Below are 13,989 nucleotides of genomic sequence, written 5' to 3'. Positions count from 1 at the left end.
AACCATGTGAATAAATTGAAGCTTCTGAAACCATACAAATTAAATTAAAAGGTTACGAAAGTAAATAAAAAAAAGGTTAAAATATTTTTTCATCTTTGTATTTTAAAGTTTGCTCGATTTTTGTTTTTGTACTTTTAAATATCTAATTTTAGTCGATGTACTTTCAATGAATCTTATATTTAGTCTCTATATTTGTTTATTGTTGATTTATTAAAAAACCTTTTTGTTATCTTTTTATATTTTTTAGTATAGATATTGAAAACATATTCATATATTATATTTTCTTGCATGAAAATTTCTATTATTATTTAACCAATGTAGACAAAAGAAAAATTTGAAACATTGAATTTAAGATTTATTTAAAGTGCACATACTAAAATTAAATATTTAAAACTATATGATTAAAATTAAATAAATATAAAAATCTAAACATCAAATATTACTTTTAGTCTATCAAACAAAGTAAACGAACAATTATCCAAATTAATTATAATATTATTTATGAATCGAGTATTGAAATTTCACTATTTCATTATACTAAATAAATATTTTTGGCGTAAATTGTGATTGGATAGTAAATTGAAAAATATTATTTAATTAGGGAAAAATGACGTAAAAAATTGGATTATTATGTGAGGTGGTGGTGGGCCGTAGGGATTGTGTCAGAGAGCCCATAAAGTCACAGTCGACCGACCACGTGATGGCCCATAGTAAACTCTACCTTCCGGCTTACCCTCTTTGCGACGGTTAAAGCTTCCCCACTATTCACATTTAACACTTCCTACACGCCTATCTTACGCGCGTGACTTTCACTCTCCTACCTTATTTTTATTTCTTTCTATAACATTGTTTGATGACGAATACATTTAAAACATAGTGTAATCAAAAATCCATATTTAGATTGAGTATTTTACGCTCGATTTATAATAATAAATACATTTATAATGTAGTGTAATAAAAAAATTCATACTTTGATTGAGTATTTTAAGTCCGATTTATAATACTAAACTCATTTTATTTTGTACTTTTCAACCACCATCTTTTCCATTGTTTTCACATCTTACGATCTTATTTTTGTTACGTCTTCGATTCCTCACTCATTCCAACATTTCTTTGATTTTCAGTAACAGATTGCATTTCAGCCTCCCAACACAGTTTTTAGAATTGTCAAATATAGTTAAACGATAATTAATATGTATTATTTTCCTTGAGATTTGATGCTTAAATTTTCATAACATCCAATATTATATTAACAAAATTTCCAACATTAAATATTTTTAACGAAAACATATGTTTGGACCAATAGAACTGTATTCATGTAAATGTTAATATTATATTTTATGGATTGTGATATATTCATATATTGATAATATATACTTTATAACATAAATAATATATCAATTATATGCTTGGTCTAATAGATATAAGTGAATCAGTGATGTTTTTGTTTTTATCAATAATACAAAAATGGTATGTCACAATAAACAAATTGCTATATTTGTAGGTTGTTTTTTTTTTACTTTAACAAATTTATAAATTTGACAAGTCAGTTAGCCATTTAATACAAAAGAGTGCAATATATATTGCACTCTTAACGATTTCTCAGATTGTGCGGTATGATGTGTTCCTCTATTGTTTAAAGTGGTCTAAGACTTTTATTGAGGGACTTCATGCATGTTATTTCTTTTGGGGTCTATTTCTTTAAGGTATGTTTTGAGAGTTTTTTTTTTTTTAATGAGTTCATATGTTTTATGTATTTTATATTATGATTTTTTTGTTATATTTTTAGTTTGTGTCTTAACTTCAGGCCATGAAATTTTCTTCTACTATTACAATTTATTACATTCGGGGGAAAAAATATAAACATGAACAAACACAAAAACATAAATAGAAACAAAAGACAAAAAAATGTGACAATGTTTTAATAACTTTGTTGAGTATTAGTATTTATGAATATTTGTGAATGAGAAAAAAGATAAACAAAGAGAGGAAACCAACATTTTCTAAAGCATAGGATTAAAATATAGATGGCGTAAAAGAATTAGAGTAAATTGATGGTAAAAGTATTTGGACTTCTCAAAAAACAAGAGAATTGAGTAAATAGAATTTTTACTTTTAAATAATATAAAGTTTATGATACAATCAAAGGCCTAAACATAGTGTTGAGAGGTGATTGGTGTTCTAACTATATGGTTGATTTTTTTTTATTTTTTATTTTTTATTTTTTTAAGTATGGATTAAAGTGTTTCAAATGAATACTTCCTTTTTTTTTCCCTCCAAATGTTTTGATGGTCAACAAATAATATGACTAAATAATTTTAAGAATTCACCACAATGATTTGATAAAATATATTATAATTTTTATTTGGTATCTTGAACATATCAATGAGTTATTGTCAATTATTTATTATGAAAAATTGTATAGTTGTTAATTAGTTCCGTCTAATAATTATTTTATTTTTGAAAATTAAGTCTATAAACATTAGTTTCATGTTCAAATTTATTCATTTGTTATCTACTTTTCACCAATAATTTAAAAAATCAAGTCATTTTTTTTATAAAAAAAGTATATTTAAAAAATTTGTTTTTGTTTTTGGAATTTAACTAAAAATTCAACGATTGTCTTTAAGAAAGTTGTAAATCCTTGTAAGAAACGTGTATAAAATAGGCTTAATTTTTTTTAAAAAAAAAAATCAAAGAATTACCAAACGATACCTTAAATTTTGTTGGTAAATATATATCATCTACCAAGAGATTAAAAGTTCGACTCTCTCCCCTTATATCTAGTTGAATTGAAAAACTAGACCAAAAGTTGACTTTCATTTTGGATGACTTTCCATTTAGTTTACAAGATTTGAAAATATTGAGACTAACATTTTTTTTTCTTTCCTACAAAAAGAGACAGAATTTCACTTAAATAATTACACATTTAAATACAAGATTCCATGGGCTTTAAACAAGAAAGTATTAGTCTTCCAAGTACAAGTCATTTCAAACTGTCCATTTATAAAATGGTTATTAGAAAAAGAAAGAAAAAAAAAATCATCGAGGCTGGTTTCAATTTTCAAATTTTCAGAAATTTTATTTTAACTTTTGTAGTTTATTTCAAGACAATAGGGACAATTTTGTCCTTAATTCGCAGATGGAAAAGTTTATGTCTGTCAGTGTTGTTTATGTGAACAAATCTAAACACAAATGAGAACTAAAATTGAAGATGTGAAGTAAAAATAAAAAAGAAAACAACATGTATGATTCACATATCCATTTTATTATTATTATTATTATTTAATGTATGTGTTTTAAACTTGTCGAACAATTCTTTCCCCTAAAAATTTAATGATAAAAGCATAAACACTTAAAAATCTCTTTTTATCCCCATAATTGGTTACGTATATAAATTTCTATATTAAAGTTTCAATTTCATCTAATGATTTCCCCTTTGAACTATAAAAATGTTAGTTGATATACATATATATATATATATATTCATATAGTGATTATCAATATATGTTCGCACATGTTTAATATACTATAAAATAAGAGTAATAGTTTACTGAACCTCAACGAAAAAAAATTATAAATTTCTTCTAGTTTTCAATCATCATCTTAGCATGATCAATTTTAATTTCACATGAAATTTAATTGTATCGAGGGTAATAAGTTTCTGATTTTTTTTTTACTCTTTACTAAAATTAGTAGGTAAATTAGTAGAAATTGAACTAAGACCATGTTTATCAAACCGCAATAAAAACTAGTGTAATCGTAATGAAGTTTCATCGATAGATTAATTGTAATGAGTTTCGCAAATGTAATTAGACTGATTTTGATCACATTTACTTAAAATTATGAATTTTGTCAAATTTACTGTTCCCGTTATCTTCACCTCTACCTCTGAGGGTCAAGCGGTAACAGTAACGATGATAGTAACGATAACAGTATATGTATCAAAATTGATAATATTTTAACTGTAACAGTAACAATAATGGTAGTCGTAATAGTAACTATAGTGGTAACAATAACGATAGGACGTAATTCTCAAGTGCAATCGGATTGAGCACTCTTTATTCATTAATCAGATTGCATTATTTCATTGTAGATTTGGATGTGGACTCATGTGTTAATACAAATGTAGAACATAAGTAAACAACACAAAAAATAATCAAATGTGATCCTATTTTTAAAAATTTTCATTGATCTATTACGTTTTTAGTAGAGTAAACGTGACCTCAAAATAAAAATTCTAACGATCTTTCTCAATCTCCAAATTAAAATATAGCGATACACCGACTAGAATTATAGTAAAAATAGATCCTTTTCTTTTCGAGAAAAAAGAAAATGCCATTCATGAAATGAACAAAACAACATAAAACGTTGTTGTATGATTATCTCATTATGGAAAAATGACCAAAAGAAGACAAGAAATAAAATTAAAAAGAAAAAGAAAAAAGAAAAAGTCCACATTATACTATTTAGAAAATTGAGATAAAATAAAAAGCAAAGTGGAAGAGAACATCATCCCTTCTTAAGCAAGTATGAAAATATCTCACGCGCTCCTAGAGCGCGTGATCACGCCGCTACATGCTTCATCTGAAAAACGATATGCATGACAAATCATCATTCGTAAATTCATACTCACTCACACATTAAATCCGAATTTTTTTAATATAAATTTTATTTTTATTTTTAAAGTTTTAGAGAGAGAAATAGAACACGGACCAAAACCAAGAAAAGGAGAGAGAAAAAGCAGCGAAGTTTAAAAGAAATTCTGGCCTTTACCGTACTATTTTTTCTACGTTTCCAACTTTGCCTTTTACTTAATTTTTCAGCTTCATATTCAGGGTGTTCACAGATTTGAGCTTAAATTGAATGGATTTGAGTTGAGTTGAATTGAATTGAGAGGTTTTCATTTGTTTTAATTTGTTGAATCGAAGTTTGCCGTGTTCTAATTCTCTTTCTTGATTCAATGAATCCCAGTTCCTTTCTATCTTCATTTCATTTGGGTTTTTAATGTTTAATATAATTAAGAACTCAAGCTTTTAGAAAGTTACTTCCAGCTTTTTTTCTTCTCTCTCGGTAGTTCGCTTTCCAACGTTAATTTTGTTCTGCATTTTGCTAAGTTTCATGCTCCTCCAACTTCACTGCAACTTTGTTTTTCTTTTTCTGGAAACCCATTTTCTTAATTGATTCAGATTTGAATGGTTTTTAGTAGTTCTTGAACTTTGAACCTACGCCTTTGGTCGGTGAGACTCTGCTGTGTGTTCGATTTCTGACTTGGGTTTTCTGGGTATCGTGTTTAATCTTTGTTTTATGGAATATTGAGCTTGAATAGCGTCGTTTTGCAGTGGATTTTATTTTGCTCTTTTTTGGTTGGTGATTTCAGGTTGGAGGATGTTTGAGGGAGTTGGGTTTTTTCAGTAATAAGAAATAGAGGTGGGTTTGGCATCAATGGGTTGGAAGAGATCTTCGAGAAATGGCAATTTGAGGATCTGGGTGCAGGTTTTAGTCGGATTCGTGATCTGCGCAGCCCAAGTTCTTTTCGGAATTACGAATCCAGGGGATTGTAAGGCTTCATTTTAATTTTAACGTTTTGGTTTTGTGAATTTGTCATATGCTTCAGCCACTTGGATGCAAGAAAATGCGAGAAAACAATGCGAATTAGAGATGTTATTGATGTATTATGTATTGTCTTTTGGCCGCATTATTAAAGCTCATTGAGTTTGTCCATTGCCATTGATTGTCATGCTGAGTGAATGTATTTCCGGATTTCTGTCAATGTCGTATCGTGCTGCCATCCTTTAGGAGAGGAGCCTTTTGTCATTATTTATCCAAATTGGTTTTCAACTCAATGACGATCTTCCAAAAGTTATAAATTTTTGTGAAGTTAGTCTTGGCTTGGCTCCTCTTGATGGGCTGTGTTTTTTGTACCTACCTTGTTTTCTTCAATGAAGGCTTTGTTTCCCAAAAAATTAAAAGAAAGAAGAGAGATTGATCCCTTTTGTTATATTTGTTCTAGAGTTGGTGGTTTTCTAAGAAGCACTAACACCTTAGTTTGTTTAGTGTGTCCGCATACTGTTGGACACCTATTGAACACTTGTTAGTATAATAATGTGTTAGACACTAGTTGTTCAAAGTCAAAGTAGGTCAAACATTTGTTAGACATGGATTGAACACTTGTTAAGTATACTAAATAGACGCATTTATGGCAAAAATTATAAATTTTAAGAGCGAAATACACATATGACTGATTTTGTAAGCATATAATACATAAACTCATTAACTTTGAATTTTCTTCTTGTATAAAAGTGATATATATTTTAATAAATGTGTCTATTTCCGTGTACTTGTCCTAGGTTTAAAAAAATGACGCATTTCCGTGTCCGCATCGTTGTATTTGTATTTGTATCTCATATCTGTATATGTGCTTCTTACCTGGTTTCTAGCAGTATATTCTTGCTTGCCTTGTGGATTTAATTACCGATGTCTTTATATGGAGTTGATCTCTATGGCTGATAATACACATTATTTTTTTCTTGATAGTTTCTGCTATTAGTAGCTTACATACTGCACTTGGACTCCCCAGTCTTCCTGGATGGGGCATCGGGCAAGACCCATGCGGAGATGCATGGCAGGGTGTTGTGTGTAATGATTCGAGCATCATTAAAATGTATAGTAGTTTCCTTTCTGGAATATTTTTTTTTTGTGTATTTCTCAAAACACAGTTAACTGACAACTTTATGATATAGAATCATTAATGCTGCTAATTTGGGAGGTGAACTTGGTGACAGCTTGGGATTGTTTTCTTCAATCCAAACAATGTAAGTAATTGTGCATGTCTCTGCATATGAACGTATTAATCAATTAAGGGGTTCTTATCTCTAATTCTTGGCTGCATTATTGATTGAAATATTCCCTTTCCAAATGACTTATTCTTGCATGTTATAAATCCTGACCTGCCAAAGCTTGCATTACTTGTATATTTATTTCATAGCTACATTGCTAGTTATTGCAGTTTGATTAAATTTCGCTGCCTCTCTCTCTCTCTGTCTTGAATATTCTACATAATTACGTTGTCTGGCAATAGTAGATGCATTATTCTCGACTTTTATACAAAGAAGAAAGAAACTCTTTACCTACATTCAAGATGGCATGTAAAATCATTTGCTACTTTTCCTTCTCTTGCTATGTTAGTTTCTGACATTTATACAACCTACGCTTGCTGGCAGTGATTTAAGCAACAATCATATAGGGGGAAGTATACCATCCAGTTTACCCGTTACCATGCAGAACTTGTACGCTTCTATTCTCTAGTGCTGAGTGCTTTGCTATTGTGCATGAATTGCAAAATACTTAATCATCTTTACCTTTCCCAGTTTTCTTTCAGCTAATGAGTTCACGGGAAGCATCCCGAGTTCATTATCATCTCTGATTCAACTGACAGCAATGTAAGCCAGTGTTCCTTGTTTGTGTTTTTAGTTTGTTGAAGTATTGTAATTATTTTGTTTCTTGGCTTATGAGTATCACCTGTGTTTTTTTTTTCTACCTTATAGGTCGTTGAATGATAACAAATTAAGTGGACAAATACCAGATTCCTTTCAAGCCATTTCTCAGTTGGTCAATTTGTATGTCCCATCTCTTAGTTTTTATGTTTATGCTTTAGTTCTTGGTTTGATGAGTGAATCCGTACTTTTGTAGAGACTTATCCAATAACAACTTGAGTGGGCCACTGCCTCCATCAGTAAGCAATTTATTGGCATTGACCACCCTGTGAGTGTTTTGTAGCTCTGGTCCAATGCGAACTCGATCTTTCCATTCATATATTAATTATTTTTAGTTTGCAGGCATTTGCAGAACAATCAGCTGTCGGGGACCCTTGATGTTCTACAAGACCTTCCACTGAAAGACTTGTACTTGCCTCAACTTCTTCTTTTTTTATTTATTTATTTTCTCCTTCTAGTTTTTAGATAGCTATTGGATTCATCTTAATAGATAGTTTTGGGAAATCTCAAAGCTGCCTGGTGTATGCTATCTTTTGCTTGCTTCCTAAATATTTTGTGTTTGAGCAGGAATATAGAGAACAACCTTTTTTCTGGACCCATACCTGAGAAGGTGCTGAGTATCCCTAATTTTAGGTAGGAGGGAGGAGATACTATTTCTCTTTTATTGCATGTTTTAAACTGGACCATTTTAAACACGAGGCCTGAGTGGATATGTATTGCTTTGATTAATAGAAATGATTTCCATGGGGAGAATAAAATCTTATTGATTGACAAGCTTGCTCTGAGAAAATTATGCTCAGCATTAATAAATATGACCACTTCTTCATAAGGATAGAACATGATAAAGGATTATTCTATCCAATTATTCGTAGTGTTTAGAAAAAAAAATTATCATTTCAAAGATATACTTTCATTCACTGCCCAATAATAAAAACAGTGTGGACTTTTTCCTGTATTTCGCCAAGCTGTTACTGGAAGTCTCCTGTAAACTGATCTCATTTTGACATTACTATCTCTGACACAGAAAGGATGGAAACCTGTTTAATTCTTCTGTTTCTCCGACCTCTCCTCCTGTATCTCCTTCTCCACCATCAAAGCCAGCACCAGCACCACCAGTTTCAGGAGCACCTCCAGTTTCTGGAGCACCACCATCTTCTCAACAAAAACCTAAGAAACAGGCTGATGGACCATCGGCACCTGAGGAATCCAGTTCTGGAAAAAATAAGAAAAGCACTAAAAGGGTTGTTTTAATAACAATTGCAGTGGTTTTGTCATTCATAATTTTGGTTTTGGCATGTGTGCTCTTTATGCCAAGATGCAGAAGAAGAAGAGGTGATAGTGTTTCCAAGCGACATCAGATAGGTGCTTATAGGGGTGAGAGAGAGAATGCTGGAAATCAGGGAGCTATGCACCCTACAAATGATCAGATACCTAAAGGTTAATACATCCTATTTTGCACATCTTTTTTCTAAGAACTTGTTCTTTATTATGAACTGAATTGTGAAAAATTATCAGTAGTTCCAAAAGAGCCAGTTGTAAGGCCGAAGCAGGAAACTCAAACAGAGGTTCAGAAGGTTCCAAAAGATCATACAGAGAGAGAGAAAAACATGCCAAGAATGAGCGCTATTCCAAAGAAGGATCATCACGAAGTAGATATGAGCGCACTCGATGTCTATCTAATGCTTCCCCCTCCCCCCCCACCACCTCCTCCCCCTCCCCCTCCTGTTGAAGAGGTCACTGCTGTGCCCACTGTTCCAGCCGAAGTTCCTCCCTTGAAGCCTCTTACTAAACATAGAATTACCTCAACATTTGCAAAATCTTTTACCATTGCGTCCCTTCAGCAATATACAAACAGCTTTTCACAAGAGAATCTTCTAGGAGAAGGAATGCTGGGGAATGTTTATAGGGCACACCTTCCCAATGGGAAGGTAAGTTTACTGCTATCATTAATGTCATTTCGTTTCTAACTCTTTGCTAATCCTTTTTGTTGAACGATAATGTTACTGTAGTTTCTTTCTTGCAACATTTGATGTTCTATTCTTCCCGTCTGTCATTAATTTTACTGATTTTTATTTCTGCTGATTTCGATTCTATCATGTGGTCAGCAAATGAAGTATGTATTTAGAGTGAGAATTAAAGATATTTTAATATCAACCATGCTCAGGTTGAGGGATAAGACTTAGTTTTCATTGGCTAGGATGTGAACAAGTGTATAATGTATTGATTAGTTTTATTTGGCCACCAAACAGCCGCTTAATCTAGCTTGTTAGTAGCTGTTGATTATAAACCTAGTGCAGCAAACTGTGCAAAATATTTCAATAGGCATATCATGTTGCTAAAAGAAGGCCCCTACTTTCTTGAATTCACATTCTATAATTTAAAGTTATGCGATGCACTTTCAAGGATAATCAACACACATCTATTTCCAAATGCCAGAAAAGAAAAAAAATGTCAAGCACAGAGGGGTTTTTAATAATATTATTATTTTTTAAATTAGTTGTAACCAGTTGGTGTGTGGGGATACCTCATCTCCCCCTCTTTTTGTATTTCCCTTCTTGATTATGGAAGTTACGGAGAGTGAGCTTTGACAGGCAAACGAGGACAAAGCAAGTCTGGTGGCACTGTCTCTATATATGATTGACTGTCTAGGGTTATTGTGAACAGCTATTTTGCTGATCCCAATTTAGCAAACAATTTGATAATCCCAACCTCGTTTTCTCCTTATTGATTTACATTGCTATGTTGTCTAAGTTTTAATGACCTTAAAACTAACATTTAACCATTCTAATGTTCAAGTTACTGGCCGTCAAGAAACTGGATAAGAGAGCATTCAGTCAGCAAAAGGATGATGAATTTCTTGAGTTAGTCAATAATATCGATAGAATCCGGCATGCTAATGTGGTTGAGCTCAGTGGTTACTGTGCGGAACATGGTGAAAGGCTTCTGATCTATGAGTATTGCAGTGGTGGAACATTGCAAGATGCACTGCACTCAGACGAAGAGTTCAGAAAGAAACTTACGTGGAATGCCCGCATTAAAATGGCTCTTGGGGCTGCAAGAGCCTTGGAGTAAGTAAACTATTCATATGACCTCTTTCATGCAAGTTTGAACTTTGTCACTGACTTTCTTCTCTCCCTATGAAGCAATTTAAGCCATCAGTTGTGGCCTCCCCTTCCTGAATTTCTTAACCTTTTAAGCTGCTCGGCTTAATCTTTTTCAATTTGCATGATCAATATTTGGTATTGAGGTTCTCAATGTTTATGTTACTTGAAACAAAATATTTAGGTAGTTCTTTTACGTTATTAGTTGTGCAGTTCAGCTATTAAGCAATAAAGTCTTGTGATCTAGCCTTATTCTGAGTTTATCCATGCCTTTTTAGTGCAAGTGCTTAAAATATCAATCTACCGCCATAAGATTTTTGTTGGAAATTAGACTTATTACCGCCTAGTCTTCTTTGCTTGCCTTGTTTCCAGAGGAGGAAAAAAGTTTTGGTTTCCATTATCACAAAAATATGGTTTTCTTGTTCTCTTTTAGGTTACAAAGTTTTTATTCACTAACAGAACGTATATTGAGAGAGTGAAAGCTGTAGGTGGGCATTTTGGGTCATTTCAGGCTTCTATTTTTTCTTAAAGCACTAGAGCTTTCTATTAGAACTCTGGCTCTTCATGTATACGAGGAGGGGCGTTGATGTTTCTTTACATGGTAGAAGTTTCTTAAGGGACTCTGATTTATTCTTTGCACGAGGATCAACAAAACCTATAATGTCTAGAGCCAGCCAAACCAGGCTGACCTATACCTTTTTTCCTCACTGTTAGTGCGATCTCATGATTCTTTTTTCCTCACTGTTAGTACGATCTCTTCCCTTTAGTAGATTGTGACTGGGTCTGTCATCCCATTAATCCTTCTAAACTATATCATGTTTTCAGAACTCTTTTCATTTGAGTAGACCTCTGCCATAATTAGTACTGTAGGCCCCTGTCACGGCACCATAAAATTGGACTAAAACCCAAATGTAATTTAGGTATAAGTAAATTGCATGATCTTTTCAATTTAGTCAACCCTTGTACCTTTCCGGCATAAAATATATATCTGATAAAGGTGTTGTTTCTTTGGGCTGGGAATAACTTTAAAAGGGCTAGTCCATAAGTTGAGAGTTAAAGTTGGAGCTTGGAAGTGACTGAAAGAGCCTTTTTGAGTAACATGGGGCCAATGTAAGGGAGGTTTTGGGTAATCATGGAGTAAGTGTAACTGGGAAAACTAGTTATCCTTCTTGAATTGGCTAATAAGTTTTGAATGGGGGGTAACTATGGATATTTTCATCTTCTTTTTAATTATTCTCAACTGATCAACAAGCCAATCTGAACTGTAAAGGGAAAATGTGTATACTTTTGTATTCATTTGGTTTTCATCTTTTGTTTGGAGGTATCTGCATGAGGTCTGTCAGCCACCTGTTATTCATAGGAATTTCAAGTCTGCGAATGTCCTACTTGATGATGATCTTTCAGTGCGTGTTTCAGATTGTGGGTTGGCTCCATTAATATCAAAAGGAGCTGTTAGTCAGGCAAGCCATAACCTTTAACCTTCTCATAATCGAGTTCCTCTATTTGTGAATGTAACTATGCTATAGAACCTGAAATTTATGTTTGCAAGCTTAAATTATTTTGACACTTAAATTATGTTTCCAGCTATCTGGTCAGCTTCTAACAGCATATGGTTACGGAGCACCAGAATTTGAATCAGGAGTTTATACACTTGAGAGTGACGTTTACAGCTTCGGTGTGGTTATGCTGGAACTGCTAACTGGCCGGATGTCTTATGACAGGTAAGTGGTTGAAAGAACATTCTGGACCATCTCTGGGACATTTCTAGTATATTCATCGTCTTTTTCCACTGTTTGGATAGAACAAGGACCCGAGGTGAACAGTTTCTAGTTAGATGGGCGATTCCGCAGCTTCACGACATAGAGGCATTGACAAGCATGGTTGATCCTTCACTCAATGGTCGATACCCTGCCAAATCCTTATCTTACTTTGCCGATATCATATCAAAATGTGTTCAGGTGAGCAACTTCATGACATTGGTGTTGGAAAATATTGTTCTTCATTTACTACTATTAATTTGCCAAATAGTATCTTAACCATTATAATCGCTTCATGCTCCAACCTTGAGGAGTTAGATTGTACCCTTCTAACATAGATGTTGATTTTTCCATCCACCACAAATCGATAATCTTTACCAAACCTTAATATATTTTTGCAGTCGGAGCCTGAATTCCGGCCACCAATGTCGTCGGTTGTTCAGGACTTGCTCAACATGATAAGGAGAGAACCACGTGGCAGTGGTTCAAGTGAAGATTGATATGCATTTTTTTATTAGAGTTAGCCAATCCATTGAGCTAAGAAGAAAATAACTCCTGAAAAATCTGCCATATTTCTCATAGAAGACGATGGGAAGATCTTCGAGCGTCCAATGTTAACATGCTCAAGTTTTGCAAACCAAACTCGCAAGTCATTCGTCTTCTTCCTTTTGCTTTGTCTAAAGACAACACTTTTGTAGCAACAGAGCTCCAATTCTTGTGGTGAATCATTTGTAATCTGTAATCATTCCATTGTTTATTAAACTAGATAGTGATGTGTATTCTGAAGAAATATATGCTAACCCATTGTTGGTGTCTTTTCCATTGTTTAGTTACCTTATGATTCTTAATAATGAAAAATATATTTCTTATCAGATATGTTTTGGTGAATTACAACGTGCGGGCAGGTTCTCAGATGTTCTTAAAGTTGTTCGCACAAACTTAGCAATGTGTTTGATGACAGATTTCTCTTGATTGTTTTCTATTCAATCCCTTCAAATTTTTATAACTATGGGAGTATTTGAAAGTTTTTAATGGATTTTCAAGTGTTAAAAAATGTTTTAAGCACTTGAAAACTTGTTCCAAATAATTTCTAAATGTCTATTTTTTATGGTAAGAATTATTTTCAAGTGTTAAAAGAAAAGTTTTTACACACTTGAAAATTTATTCCAAATAGTTCTTAAATGTCATTTTTTATAGCAAGAATTAGTAACTATCTAATAACTTTGACATCTTAAAATATTATTTAAAAATTATTATAAAAATGATAGATAATTCATATTATATCAGAGCTTACATAGTAAAATCTTCGCTAATTGTTTTGCGGTTACCTGGTAAAAATTGGTTTTAGCGGTGTTTGGTCAATACGTCGTTAAAATTTATCACTATGCGACTACTACGGTGCTTATAGACATAGTGCGTGCTTCAAGATACCATTGTAGTCTCAGCTACATTTTTTGCTTTTCAAGATGGTTTTTTGTGTTATTAAAAGTGTTTTTTTTTTGTTTAGTGTTTCTTGAGATTAAAGATTTGATCATTTATCCCTACAACTATCGTGCTTTTTATGTTTTATGAGTATTCATAAAAGATAAGATATATATCTATGAATATTTAATATAGATGTTGAACCCTTTGATT

At 32.5% G+C, this 13,989-nt stretch overlaps 1 protein-coding gene across 7 annotated transcripts; it reads left to right on the top strand.

Moving 5' to 3' along the window:
- Positions 1-4,622: 4,622 nt before the first annotated feature.
- LOC120077721 (protein STRUBBELIG-RECEPTOR FAMILY 3-like) lies at positions 4,623-13,226 on the top strand. Of its 7 annotated transcripts, none has more exons than XM_090314192.1 (17): positions 4,623-5,284; positions 5,381-5,560; positions 6,538-6,664; positions 6,744-6,815; positions 7,224-7,289; positions 7,371-7,442; positions 7,548-7,619; positions 7,693-7,764; positions 7,839-7,904; positions 8,064-8,129; positions 8,521-8,933; positions 9,012-9,424; positions 10,293-10,564; positions 11,919-12,057; positions 12,182-12,318; positions 12,399-12,555; positions 12,756-13,226. In XM_090314192.1, exons 2-17 carry the CDS (start codon positions 5,446-5,448, stop codon positions 12,852-12,854), a joined length of 2,358 nt encoding a protein of 785 aa, XP_090170318.1. In that variant the 5' UTR covers positions 4,623-5,284; positions 5,381-5,445; the 3' UTR covers positions 12,855-13,226. The 7 variants fall into 7 exon arrangements, with proteins under 7 accessions (XP_090170318.1, XP_090170322.1, XP_090170319.1 ...); XM_090314196.1 differs by having other exon boundaries at positions 4,642-4,777; positions 9,015-9,424; XM_090314193.1 differs by having other exon boundaries at positions 4,642-4,777.
- The last annotated feature ends 763 nt before the right edge of the window (positions 13,227-13,989 follow it).

Source organism: Benincasa hispida, chromosome 5 (genome assembly GCF_027475165.1).
Source record: "Benincasa hispida cultivar pf3 chromosome 5, pf3_genome.v1.1, whole genome shotgun sequence".
NCBI classification, from domain to species: domain Eukaryota; kingdom Viridiplantae; phylum Streptophyta; class Magnoliopsida; order Cucurbitales; family Cucurbitaceae; genus Benincasa; species Benincasa hispida.
The sequence above is the reverse complement of the archived record's forward strand: the minus strand, read 5'-3'. Positions and strand labels throughout refer to the sequence as shown.

Bases quoted from the DNA above. Each gene is read 5' to 3' on its own strand.
- LOC120077721 (XM_090314192.1), top strand. From the start codon at position 5,446: ATGGGTTGGAAGAGATCTTCGAGAAATGGCAATTTGAGGATCTGGGTG. The intron at 5,561-6,537 runs GTAAGGCTTCAT...TTTTCTTGATAG, and splicing joins AATTACGAATCCAGGGGATT to TTTCTGCTATTAGTAGCTTA. The intron at 6,816-7,223 runs GTAAGTAATTGT...GCTTGCTGGCAG, and splicing joins TTTTCTTCAATCCAAACAAT to TGATTTAAGCAACAATCATA.